Source organism: Aegilops tauschii, chromosome 2, assembly GCF_002575655.3.
Source record: "Aegilops tauschii subsp. strangulata cultivar AL8/78 chromosome 2, Aet v6.0, whole genome shotgun sequence".
In the NCBI taxonomy this organism is placed as follows: domain Eukaryota; kingdom Viridiplantae; phylum Streptophyta; class Magnoliopsida; order Poales; family Poaceae; genus Aegilops; species Aegilops tauschii.
The window spans coordinates 130,144,389-130,158,725 of NC_053036.3; the positions used below are offsets into that span (position 1 = coordinate 130,144,389).

General features: G+C 42.9%; 1 protein-coding gene across 1 annotated transcript; it reads left to right on the plus strand.

Annotated features, from left to right (window-relative positions):
- The first annotated feature begins 10,264 nt into the window (after positions 1 to 10,264).
- On the plus strand, positions 10,265 to 11,457 carry LOC109786173 (nuclear transcription factor Y subunit B-3). Its single transcript, XM_020344759.4, has one exon. The coding sequence runs from the start codon at positions 10,525 to 10,527 to the stop codon at positions 11,200 to 11,202; it is 678 nt and encodes a 225-aa protein (XP_020200348.1). The 5' UTR covers positions 10,265 to 10,524; the 3' UTR covers positions 11,203 to 11,457.
- Positions 11,458 to 14,337: the final 2,880 nt, after the last annotated feature.

Here is a 14,337-nt window from a genome sequence, read left to right on the forward strand (position 1 = left end):
AAATATTTGAGAATTTATAGGGCAAAGAGGCGGTGTAGGAGACCCCCGTGGGCCCCACAACCCACCAGGGCGCGCCCTGGTGTCTTGTGGTCCCCACAGGCCTCCCCTCTGGTCCTTTCTTGGCCCCAAGTTGTCTTCTGGTCCAAAAAAATCTTCAAAAAGTTTCGTTGTGTTTGACTCCGTTTGATAGGGATATTCTGCGAAGTAAAAAACAAGCAAAAACAACAACTGGCATTGGGTCCTATGTCAATAGATTAGTCCAAAAAAAGATATAAAGTTGCTATAAAATGATTGTAAAACATCTAAGAATGATAATATAACAGCATGGAACAATAAAAAAATTATAGATACGTTGAAGACGTATCATGATTTCTCATAACAATGAGTCAAGGTGTTTCGATGTACCAACATCAAAAAAATGTGTGCACATCTGTGTTGGGTTCTGGCTGACGCGCATCCATCAGGTGTCATTCAACCCAGGTTGAATCACATCTACTGACAGAGGAGACCATTTCCTCTATTTCTGCGAAAACATATGAGGACATAATCTCACATGACCAGAATTCTCGCCCTCTTGCTCACATATGGGGATACGAGTAGTTATTAGGTACCTCCACTCGTTCTGGTACTAGACTTTATGGACACCTTTGTCATCAATAAATCTATACGGAAGATTATTTGCAATATATTGCAAATTTCTCATAACCTGAACCTCCAGTTCAGATTCTTAAGTACGTGGACAAAATGTCTACGACATTTCTTATCCATTTCCAGGCATTCTATGTGGTACATTTCCCCCCTAATGCTAGAAAATGTCCCTATTGCAAAAGCAATCAGCACACGGGCTGCAAATAACTCCCTCACTAGGGTTAAGGTATTTGACGGATTAATGATCATACCGCAATTATTCCTCGCGTAGATCCCGAATATATGTGAATGCCCTTTACATGCACTAGGATGGTGATATCGGTATGTAACCGAATTACCCCAAATGAGAAATACTTCATTAATTTCCGCGTACAAACTTCAAGGTACGCAATATTATATGCATTTGATCTCATTTAGACCAACTATGCGTAGGAATGGGCGGTGCCATATCGGACTGAGTGATATATAGGGCAAGCAGTTGGGTGCGGTACGTGAGTATTGCGATGAACACTTGGGAGGGCAGTTGTTATAGGCGACTAGCCTCTCGAGGGCATTGTGGGAGAAGCAACAATAAGTTGCCGAAATTGAATGTCAGCCCGGCGTGCGAGCATGAGAAGGTTCAGTGTTGTGCCACTATCGAGCACTACAGCTGTGTAGTTCCATCTTGGCCCATCTATCCTGGGCCCCACAAAGGATTCTATGATCAAACTAGTATGGACATCGGTGTTGTTGACATGACACGTTGCGGCCCCGCAGAGGGGGAAATGATTCAGAAGAGACAAAAAGTAGATGACAACTAACGAACATGACGTGCAAGTTTGGACACCTAATTTCTTCTCAACTGCTAGTGCCACACACCGAAATATACAAGTTTGAGTGTCATGATTCGAATATACAACTTCGGAAAGCATGGACTGACTTTTCCCTTATTCATACACATTTGATAATTTTTCATATATATCAGAATCATTTTTTATCCACGCTTACATTTTTTCAAATATATGATTAACTTTTTTTCAAATGTAAGTTTTGATGTCTATTTTTCATACACATTTATACACTTTTTGAATAGATCTAATTTATTATCTATGTTTAACATTTTGCAATACATGATGACATTTTTTTTCAAATACATGTTTTGAACATTATCTCGAATGCGTGTTAAACAATTTTAAATACATGTTGAAACATTGTTTCTGAGTGATACATTTTTTAGCACCGTGCAAACATTTACATTATATAAATCTTTTTTTAAAGTCACAAATATATTTTTCAAGCATTTATTGAATGGCATGACATTTTCTTACATTGTATGAATTTTGTAAAAAAAATCACATAGATTTTTCTAAAATGCACGAGCATTTTTGAAATGTCACATATTTTTAATTGCATAAACATTCTCGATAAATTAAGCAAACATTATTTTTACACTGCATTAACATTTTGTAAATGTAACTAAAATTGTTTTCTGTAATATACGTATTTAGTTTTTTTTCAAAACGTAAAGAAAAGTAAAAATAATTCGGTGCATGCCGTCACGTGCCAAATCCACATGGTAATGGGTCGGTCCGCAAACGTCTCCTTGTACATGAGCTTGGGTTGCGTCTCGCTAAACGCGCGACTTAGTCGCGCCCACCAATACATACAGTGCATAGCGCATGGTGTCTGAATTGTAATTTTTGTAGATGGGCAGCCTAATCTGCGAGAATCCACCATACGAAGCAATTGTTCAATGGATTGTACAGTGAAACCCGGGGATCCTATTCCCAGCGCAGGTCGGAGGATAGTGACCAAACGTGGACCCCCGCTGGCGGTAATGGGCTTCTCCGTTAATCTATTTCTTCATTTTTTCCATTCATTATCTTTCCTTTTTGGTTTATTTTTTTTTTCTCTTTTCTATTTTTACGTCTCTATTTTATTCATCTTTTCCATTTTTCAAATCCGTCAAGTTTAAAAAAAATCATGAACCTTTTTGAAAAGTATTAATTTTTACAAATACATTAACTTTTTGAAAATCATTAATAATTTTTAAAATTTATAAATATTTTTGACAACCTTGATTTTTTCTAATTCAGGAATTTCAAATATGTGAATGTTTTTAAATTTGTGGAAAATAAAAATAAAATCATGGTTTTCTAAAGTCGACAACCTTTTTTTAGATTCCTGAACATTTTTTGAACAGCATGTAAATTTTTAAAACTCATGAACAATTTTAGTTTTTTCTTGAAATTTATGAATATTTTGCAAACTCGCGAACATTTTTTGAAATTTATGAACTTATTTTGAACTTGTGAACATTTTATAAAATCATGAACATTTTTGAATTCATAAGTATTTTTGGAAATTCATGATCATTTTTTGAATTCATAATATATTTTTAGTTCGAGAACATTTTTGAAATGATAAAAATTTCTCAAACTTACGAATATTTTTTGAAAATATTAAATATCCTATTTCTTTCAAATTTATGAACATTTTTTGAAATTTGATTTTTGTCTGAAATCCTGTGTATTTTTAATGAAGCAAAAAAAAGGTAAGGGAAAAGAACTGAGGCGCCCACACATGGGCTGGCCCAAAAGCGCGCGTGACATTGGGGCGGTTTGTGTTTTCGTGTCTCTCGCCTAGTTAACGAGCGCTCCTTCGGGAGCCTCGCAACGATCAGCACCACTTGGCATGCTCTCAGCCATTCGCCACGTGTCGCGCTCTGGACGCTCTCTCCAGATTTTATTTTTTTTATTTTTCCGCACGCGTTTTCGGCTTTTTAAACGGTTTTCCCGGTTTTTTCGGCGTTTTGGTTTTCCCCCGGTCTTCCTTAGCGTTTCGACCAAAAAAAATTTGAATTTTTTTTTGCACGAAAAGACGCATTTTTTTTTCTTTCGTGATAAGTTATGTTTTTTTCGCGAGAGGCACGGTTGTGCTTTAGCGAGAGTCACGGCCGTGCCTTTCGGAAACGAAAAAAACGCGTTTTCTTTTTTTTTCTTCGCAAGAGTCACGGTTTTACTTCCGCGAGAGGCACGGTTGTGCTTTCGTGAGAGTCACGGCCGTGCCTCTCGGAAAGGGAAAAACAAAACGCGTTTTCTATTTTTTTATCTTTCGCGAGAGTCACGGTTTTCCTTCCGCGAGAGGCACGGTTGTGCTTTTGCGAGAGTCACGGCCGTGCCTCTCGGAAAGGGAAAAAAATACGTGTTTTCTGTTTTTTCTTCTTTCGCGAGAGTCACGGTTTGCTTTTGCCAGAGGTACGGTTGTGCTTTCGCGAGAGTCACGGGCGTGCCTCTTTCGGAAAAGGAAAAAAACGCGTTTTCTGTTTTTTTCTTTCCACAAGAGGCACGGTTGTGATTTCGCGAGAGGCACGGGCGTGCCTCTTTCGGAAAGGAAAAAACCGTGCTTCCGGTTTGGTTTTTTCGTCTGGTTTTTTTGTCCTTTTTTCGTAAAAAAAGTTCGTCAAAACCTGTCAACATGGGATCTAGTTTTGAAGATCTCAACGCGAGGAATCCAATGATGAAAACGGTTTGAGATTTGGACGCACGGTTTAAGAGATAAAACGTTTTGAATAAACGAATCTACGAAAAAAGGGAAAACTCCCAGGTTGGGACAAGTGGCGCGCTCCATGTGCGCCACTTGTCGTGACCTGGGAAGATGGAGTGTTCTTTGCAACGAGTACTCCTTAATTAGTGATTTCGCTTTAATAGGAGGTCCGAGTGAAACCGACAGCGCCCGCTTAAGGCAGGAATAATCAGCTGGCTATCGTGTTCCAATTAATGTATATTTTTATATTCCTGAAAAATATTTTCTTTACATCATATTGCATGCAAAATTAATTTAATTTTAATTTTTTTTCAATAATTGGAAATAATATTGTATATGAAATAAAATTGTCACATACCTAAAAAAGGTCCTCTCATATTTAGAAAATAGGCATCTTGTTTTCAAAAAAATTCAATCTGTATGGAATAAATGATTATTGTGATTGATATATAAATAATAACATATTTGTTCCCCAACACAGATTATTTTTTAGAAAATAACAGAAAGAAAACAAAAGGGGGGGGGGCATGAAGAGGAAATAAACAAACAACAAAAGTGAAAAAAAGGAGAAACCAGAAAGAAAATAAAAAGGAAAATAAATTAGAAAAACAATAGAAGGCCAGTAAAGGAAATAGGAACCACCCTAGTGAGTTCGGCCCAGCAACCGTAGCGCTTTAGGCAGAGCATTGCTAGGCCCGCTATGAGCTTGCCACCGGTGTAGCACGCGGCAAGGCTATGTGGTTGCGACGAGCACGAGACTCAAAGCGCTACAAAGTGCGGCGGGGACAACGTTGTGCGATACTGTGAAAAGCGGGAGATGTGGGCGCTCCCCATGTAGATGCAAGGACTAGACCCAACAGCTCGTGCGAGCGCAATCATGCAGTCGGTCAATCGTTGGCTCCAGTCTAGCATGACCCTTTTTATTTTCTTTTGTGAGACAACACATTTTTATGTGTTCGGTGGGCCATATATGTGCTCTTGTTCATTAACATTGTTCGAATAATATCAAAATTGTAGATTCAGAAGGTATAAGTGCTAACGGGAGAAAAGAAATATAATCTCCGTCTGGAATTAACTATAAATGAGTTGTATCTAGACATGTTTTAGTGTGTAGATTCACTTATTTCAGCGACAGTTAATTTCAGATGAAGGGGTACATTTTCTCAAAAAGCGGACAGCATATTTTCTTTTTCTTTTTGCAGGGAACGACAGCACCTTTCTTTGTAAAATAGATTATATGGATCCTCCCGGCTCGATAACCCGACAGCTAACAAGAAGTAATTTCTTAAAGATCATAGCTTGCAAAAGCCTAGGCTCCACGAACTTGGTGGCATACAAGTGCAGGGATCTATTGCATGCAAGTCAACCGTCGTCTTTATAGGGTATAGCCGACAGGGCGCCATTTTAAGCACCATGTAGCGACCACGGCATCCTATGACCAACATGCCCATGACACCAGAAAATGGAGCAATGATTAGCCAACTTTGATCCACAGCTCTCCAAATGGGAGCCATGTTTGCACAGAAGCAGGTGGGTTGGACGTACTACGTGTCCGTATGTCATTGTTACGACCATGTGATGAACGTAGCGCGGGACGGCGTGACAGGCACACGAAACCTTTTTCTGAGGTGGCCGTCACTGGAGCAGTTAAGCCAGGTGTACTGTGAACCGGATGAAGAAAGGAATCGTGGCACACAGGCAAGTCAACTGCTAGAGCTAGATCTAGATCGATCACTCTGTGGACGCGCTACGGTCGTTTTGAGAATTCGAAAACTAGAGCATGGTCGGAGAGTTACCGGCTGGAGCGGGCAACCCGGCCGCCGTCCGGCCGGCGCGCTTATCTGCCGGCGCCGCCAGCGCGTGGACGACCTCACACCCGACGCGGTCGGCTCAGGCCGTCACTAGTCCGTCGTTGCCGGCCATGCACATAAATATATCTCACATCTACACGGTCACTTCACATACGTCAACACTGAAGACCATTGTTTCAAAAAAACGAAAAAAGACTGAAGACCAAATAAACTACCTGAATACCTGATCGATCCATCTAAAAAAAACATTGTCATCCGCAAAAAAAAAACATCGTCGCTTTGGAGACGCGTCTACAGAGGGTGGGCCCACTCACCCAGTGGCATATGCTTTGTAGCAGCACAGAACATATTCCTCGCCATGGTAGATGTGTGCTTATTACCGCTTTCCCGCACTTTCCTGAGTTTATTTTAGAATTTAACAGATTTAACTTTCAGAGGTAAACAACGTGCCCGTCGACAAGGAGATGCATGTGATGACTTCATTATTCTCAAGATCTATTGATGCAGTCTTATGTTGGTGTTCATAGGGGTAGAATGTGCGTGTGCGCGTTCTCAATTGCAGGCTTTCGGGCCTAACCGTACACTGTGTGCCTGTGGGCCTACTGGGCCACCTGCGGGCCTGAATCCTGGCCCATGGTTGGGTTTCTAGTCGTATTCAGGCCGTGGTGGCCCAGTAGATGGCACTTTTTTTTCTTTGTTGCTATATTTATTTTATTTTGTTTCTACTTACAACAAAATACTTACTGTTGCTATTTTTATTTATTTTATTAAATTTTATTTTTTAATTCTTTTTGCTTTTAGGTCACAAAAATTATAAACTTTCTGTTAGTGCCATTAGTTTTCAAATTTGAATTCTTTGATTTTGTTATTACTGTGTTTTATGATTCTATTCAAAAATAGATTTTGTTATTTTAGTTTCTAACAAAAAATCTTTATGATAATGCTTTTTGCTATTAAAATGTCTAACAAAAACATTCTTTATGAAAATTCTTTTTGCTATTAAAGGGCCCATCAAACTCTACCCCCCCCCCCCCCCCCCCCCGGACCGCCTTTTCAGTTTGAGAAAAAAAAGAAAATGATGGAAATGTCAAAAAAATAAAATAAAATAAGTTTCCCATGTGATATCTGGTCTAGTTGTTGGGAAAATTAACAAATATGAATTTCGACTTTATTTGCAAAATCTCTCTGGAATTTCTTAAAATGGGCATAACTTTTGCATACGAACTCGGATGAAAAAGTTTTTTATATGAAAAATCATCTACTCAAAAAGTTACTTTTAATCGGGGGAACCCCGTTAAACATTTTCAAAATCCTCAAAAACCTAATAGATAAAAAGATACGGGGCTTTTAAGATCTGGAGAGGCAAAAAAATTCAAATTGTGGTCAAACTGTGGTCAAACAATGGTCAAACTAATTATTCTAGAATATTAGTGTTACTAAATAATTATTTCAGTTTTTTGAATTTTGGTCAAATCTGGCCAAACAGTGGTCAAACAGTGGTCAAATAGTGGTCAAACAATGGTCAAACTAATTATTCCAGAAATATTAGTGTTACTAAATAATTATTATTTTTTAAAACAATAGTTTCAAACTCAAACAGTGAAATGTGTCACTTCATGCTCAAGCTAAATTCCTGAGGGTTAATAGAATTGACATCTTACTATTGTCAGGAAAACAACAAGTGCAGACTTGGAAACGAGGGAGAATAGAACCCGGAAGTTAAGCGTGCTTAGACTGGAGTAGTGAGAGGATGGGTGACCGTCCGGGAAGTTAGATGATTTGGAATGATGAGGGGTGATTAGAGATTAGAGGATAAATTGAGCAGTGATGAGGGGTGGTGATTAGAGATTAGAGGTTAAAATAATTCAGAAATTTGAAAATCAAAAAAAAAAATTCGCAAAAAAAATTTCAAAAAAAATAATCATAAAATTTCCTTTAGTCCCGGTTGGTAACACCAACCGGGACTACAGGTGGAGCTCCAGGCTGCGTCCACGTGGACGGCCTTTAGTCCCGGTTCGTGTAAGAACCGGGACTAAAGGGGGGAGGCATTAGTAACGACCCTTTAGTCCTGGTTCAAAAACCGGGACTAAAGGCCCTTACCAACCGGGACAAAAGCCCCCTTTTCTACTAGTGTATGGCAGCGGTAATATCCGGTGGATGTGGATTATCCGGTGTTTTTTTGCGGATTATCCAAGGTAATCAAATAGATCCAATAAATTAGCCAAATCGACAAGCCCAAATATCCAATTAGCCCACTAACTACAATCATCGCATATAAATTGTTGCTGTATTGGTGAGAGTTATGACTTTAAATGCTTGTTCACTCTCTAGTATTATGCGGCTGAATATAAATTTGTGTTTATTTTGTTTGCACAGTAGAATTAAAATCATGTCTCATTGCACGTATGAATCGATATATTTTTGTCCGTTTCCGATCTGAGTCCGCTCTGATCCTGCTCTGAATCCGTAATCTGATAAAATCTGCATTTGATCCACATCCAGTTATTATCTGCTTCGCTTCAAATCTGACAAAAAAATATGGTCAAGGATATGGGGAAAGCAATGTCCGATCCGATCCGATCCTTTACATCCTTATTCCCTCGTTATCCAAGCATGGATATATAAGAGGATACTACACTTGGTAAATGATTATATGTGGTCATATGTATCTTTTCAAACATTTTATAAAAGATACAAGTGGAGAATTATGCTCTGAAATAATAGCACAACTTTGCGTTAACTATATTATTGAACTGGCCCCGAGTTCAAGCGGAACAAATATTGTGATAGAAATGCATGCTGCCTAGATATGGAGGCGGGCAAGCCATTTGGGAGATACGGCATGGCATTACAGTCAACTCATACTTTCTTGTTGAATTGTTTGGGTCTTTACCTAAAGATCTCTTGGCAGTTCAATTCGAAACTCAAGTAATTTGAGGAAAAGAATGTAAACCTCAATTCCCACCATCTCCCTACTCACAACTTTTATAGATAACTGAAATATATATTAAAAAGCCTATAAACAAGATGGATTTGAAATTTTTCCACCGGAAGGGTTGTGGTTTATGCGTAAGCACTAACACTAGCTTGCAAGAGAAGTAAAACAGCAAGATTGAAAAAGTATGGCACTTGGAAGGGCACTAGATTTGATGCCACTTGTCAATAGGTACAAAGGCTTGACTTGGTGCCCCTGGGTAGCAACGTGGTCAGCAAGCTTTTGCATCACTCGAAAAGCACTTCTTTTCAAAGTTGTTGGTGCATAGTGGCGAAAAGCTATTGTGTTTTTATATCGGATCTATGCTTGCTAGGTGGCATGGGGTGACGTGGTATAATTTTTGACGGAGACATCTTCAATTCGCGTAAAATATGTGTCTTATTGTATTGGATTAGACAGTGAGACTCTGCAAGTATTCATAGTTCACAAGCTAAGCTTAGTATAGATGGATAGATTTTTTATGATGTAATCTATTCATCTGGGTTTAAGTCTTAGACTTGATATGAATGCTCGTATATTTGTTGAATTTGTTTCAGACTTTTCAGCACTATTTTTTCAGTGATATGATGCATCCGTCGACTGCGACATGGCCTATGGTGACTTCGTCAATCTCAACGCATGTGAGCTCGATCTCTCAAAGGTATTCACAATTCTTCTTTTGCTTGTGGTGCGGTAAATACCTCAAGAGACCTAAAATTAACAAAAACAAAGCAAATGATTGGACGAAATGAAATATGTGTGGTCTCTTGTCAACGTTTTTTTAAGGACCTCTCATCAACGTCGTACCAAATGTTTGAGTCGGAGAACATGAGATCGTTGTATCATCAATAGGCCCATTTCTCATGATCTCATAGATATTTGCTGATAGAACTTGAGCGTACGCTATGCCACTTGATTGCATTATGGAGGATCTTGTCATTAACTTTGATTGGGATGCCGCTAAAAAGGCGAGTAGGTGCATGCCCAAATAATGGAGGCAAGTGACAGCAAGATTCTTACGCCGACCAACGGAGTTAAAAATAAAAATAGGCCCGGGAGGTGGCCACGTCAGACCCAGCTGCTCCACGTAAGCACCCCGCGTGGCAGACCTCCGCCACGGCTGCATGGACCACCCGCGCCGATCGATGCACCGAATTCCCCCGGATGCTGCCAGCGTGGCACCTGCGGGCGCCGGCCCAGCAATACTTATCAACAAACAAACGGCCCACGTCCCGCCACGTCACCCCGTCGATGCGTTCTTATCCCCACGATCCGTCCGACGGGCCCTGCCATTCTCCACCCCCCCTCGTCAAAGTCTCAAACCCCCTCGCCTCCCACCTCACTCGCCACTAGCGGAGGCCTCCCCCCTCCTCCCGCCGGTTCCTACAAATTCTCGCCGCCCCGCCGGTTCCACCTGCGATTGACGCGCTTCCACTCCTGTTCTTGGAGCCGCTGATTCGGAGCCTTCCGGGTCTGGTTGGTGCTGGGTTTTTTGATCGGCTTTTGAGTTGACCGGAGAAGGGAGGAGCTGCTGCTCTGTTTCTTGGTTAACTTCGGTGGGCGGCGATGCCGGACTCCGACAACGACTCCGGCGGGCCGAGCAACGCGGACTTCTCGTCGCCCAAGGAGCAGGACAGGTTCCTGCCGATCGCCAACGTGAGCCGGATCATGAAGAAGGCGCTGCCGGCCAACGCCAAGATCTCCAAGGACGCCAAGGAGACGGTGCAGGAGTGCGTGTCCGAGTTCATCTCCTTCATCACCGGCGAGGCCTCCGACAAGTGCCAGCGCGAGAAGCGCAAGACCATCAACGGCGACGACCTGCTGTGGGCCATGACCACGCTCGGCTTCGAGGACTACATGGAGCCGCTCAAGCTCTACCTGCACAAGTTCCGCGAGCTCGAGGGCGAGAAGGCCGTCGGCGCCGGCGGCGTTGGCGCGTTACCCTCCCCCGGCGGCTCCAGCTCGCAGCAGAGGGAGTCGACGCCAAGGAACAATGGCGGAGGCGGTGAGGCCGGCGGCTACGGCGGCATGTACGGTGGCGCCGGGGCAGGAGGCAGCGGCGGCGGCATGTTCATGATGATGGGGCAGCCCATGTACGGGTCCCCGCCGGCGGCAGGGTACCAACATCCGCAGCATCACCACCAGATGATGACGGGAGGGCAAGGCGGGTACGGCTACGGCGACGCCGGCGCCGGCGGCGGGTCTTCGTCGTCCTCAGGGTTCGGCAGGCAAGACAGGGCATGACCGTCCCAGCTTGCACGAGCTTGTTCGTTGGCGTATCTGTTTTACTGGTAACCGGAGTTGCCAACGGCCAGCCGCCAGGCCAGTTAATCTCTACAGTACCTTTTTTGTGTTCTAAATGCGGTTTAAGTCGGTCAATTTTATTCCAAATTAGCAGCACCAGCGCGACTAGTTGCATTTAGCCCGCTACTGTAAATGGGCTACTGACAAGGTGCATTTACATACAAAAATTAATGGCAAGTGCATTTTGACAGTGTACTGACGAGCGAGCATGTTCTGTGGTCACCTGAATGTGCATACTCTGGCTGGGTCTGGTTGTGGTACTGCCTGATTGGTACTTTTCCGTGGAGATAATTTGGAATATCGGGTGTCGGTCGTGTGATCTCAGGTGTCGGCATGGATAATCCTTTGATGAGGAAACTTATTCCGACTACCGAGTCTTCTGAGTGCTAGTGTACTGCTAAGATATCAGAGTGGTTAGTACGTACTTCCTCTGTTCCTAAATATAAGTCTTTATAGAGATTCTACTATGAACCACATACGGATGTATATAGATGCATTTTAGAGTCTAGATTCACTCATTTTGCTCCGTATGCAGTTCATAGTGAAATCTCTACAAAGACTTATACTCCTCCGTCCCAAAATAAGTGTCTCAAGCTTAGTACTCCTTCCGTTCGGAATTATTTGTCTCGAAAATGGATGTATCTAGAACTAAAATATGTCTAGATACATTCATTTCTGCGACAAGTATGTCTAGATACATCCATTTCCGAGACAAGTAATTCCGAGTGGAGGGAGTATAATTTTGTATTAAAGTTAGTACAAAGTTGAGATACTTATTTTGGACAGAGGGAGTAGTGGGGAACGGACGGAGTACGTATTAGGAAATGAAACAGTGAAGGAAACTGAAGAAACAGCAACATTCTTCAGTTAAGTGATCGAAACACAGGACTAAATCTGAATCCTTCGTTTCCGAGGCCTCCAACCTCCAAGGTTGACACGTGGATAGAAAGCCGCGCATAAACAAGGCCATTAAACAAATATCGTGAGATGGCACGTCATCAACGTGCAGCTAAACGACAAGCACAAACTGCTGATCTGTGATGAGTTACCAACCCACCCTGAATTTATTTAATTTATTTATACTAAGAGGCCAGACAGTGTAAAGTTTATGCAGGCTGACCAGGCTCTAAAACGTCATTGTTTATCCGGATGAGTGAGCAGTTAGTTGCACTTAGCTTTCAGTCACAGAGCCACAGGCGGCAAGAAAGGGCGAAATTAATAAAGGAGAAAAGGCAAGGAAGATAAGGATGGATGGATGGACGGATGGATGGCACTGGGTTTTACTGCCCTGAGGTGGAAGTTTCCACTGGCCTTTTGGGAGCAGCGGCGAGTGAGGCTGGATTCCATTGGCCAGCGAAAGATCTCGCTGCTAATTGGACGACAGGTACGTGCAGCATTGGCACCATCTGCGGCAGCAGCTTCTTCTTCTTCTCCGTCTGTGCAGAGAGGTCCGGGCCACCTCGATTTTGCCCTTTGCATGGGGAGAAGAAGCGTGCTGAAAGGCTGGTTTGGTTTGACATTTCTCATTATTGAGGTCGCTGTCCCTCCCTCGCTCACTCACTCGCTCTTGGCGAGGAGACACATGCTGCTGGGGAGATCGAAGGTGAGATATTCTTGGCCAGCCGTGTGGTAAAAGCGAGAAAAGGGAGAATCGCTTGGTGCAAAGGGGGGCGAGGTATACATGGGGTTGGAAAAGTATGCCGTGCGCGCGCTTTGGCATCAGAACATGCCATTTTTTTTATGAGAGGATATGTGCAGAATTTTAGGCGTGGAACTTTCAGACAGCGATGCAAATTTGGTACTGTGTGTGCAACAGTCTTGACAGATGTTGCTTCTGCTACCCTCCCACGTCAGTGAAGACAATACTTACAATTGACACTTACACTGATGAATCTTCACAGTTTAAACTCGAAGGGTTGGACGCGCTTTGCACGCCATTTGTTATTGAATTTTCATAAAAAAATTACTCACTCTGTTTTAAAATATAATGTGTATTTGTTTTTTGAAAAGCCAAATCTCTTTAAGGCTGACCAAATTTGTAGAGAAATATATCAATATTCATAATGCCAAATCGGTATCATTAGATTCATCATGAAGTGGATTTTCATATATTATTTATTTGGTATGTGGATGTCGATATTTTTGGCTCTGAAATTATTCTTTATTTTTTCAAAATTAATACACCTTATATTTTGGTACTCAGGGAATATTTGGCTGGGTGAGTGGGGGAGATGATGGAGTGTTTTTTTTATTTATAGTGTGGTGTTTTGGTAGGCCTTTCGCAGTGTGATTCTTGCTATGTTATCTCCTCCTCAAGGTCCTCCCGGGAGTCTTCCAATCTCCTTTTCCCCATCACTGGTCCGCCGAAGTATGAGAGCTGCCGGGATCGGTGTGCCTGCCATGGGAAGGAGACAATGAGGATGGTCGAGGTCCGCCTCGCTGCCGGAATGGCGGCGGCGAAGGTGGCTGATGCAGTAGCATGGGCTGCCGCGGAGGAGGAAGCCATTTGCGCCCCATTGTAAAGAAGCGTCAACGGAGGAACGCATGCGTCCTCGCCCGAGAGCAGAATCGGGCGGTCCGTGCGATGGCCAGACTGGCCCCCAAGGAGAAGAAGAAGGACAAGACGGCTCGGACTGCTCCGACGATGAGCAGATTCGGCTGGATTCATACACATCCTCGACCGCTACTTCCCCGAGAAGGATGGCAAGTGCACCGGGAAAGGCAAGGGCAGCTGTGGATGATCTTTTTCATTCTTAGCATGTAGGTAGAACATGTCAAATTTTGGTAGGCCGATGGCATGTCCTGATGAAGTTGTCGGACGAGGTGTAATGCATCATTTATGTAGTTGCATGAGTTTATATAGATCTGAGGTATGCTAATCTGTCCGATTGTGGAATGAATTATTTGAGGCGTGACTGGTCACTATCCACTGACGCGTCAGGGCGTGTCCGCTGGCGTTTGAGGGATCGGATTTACCAAGTCTGGCCCTCCGGCAGCGGCGTTGCGGGGAGCGGTGGGGGCAGAGGGGGCCTTGGGCGGCGGCGCGGTTTTCCCTCATGTCGCCAGACGCGGGGG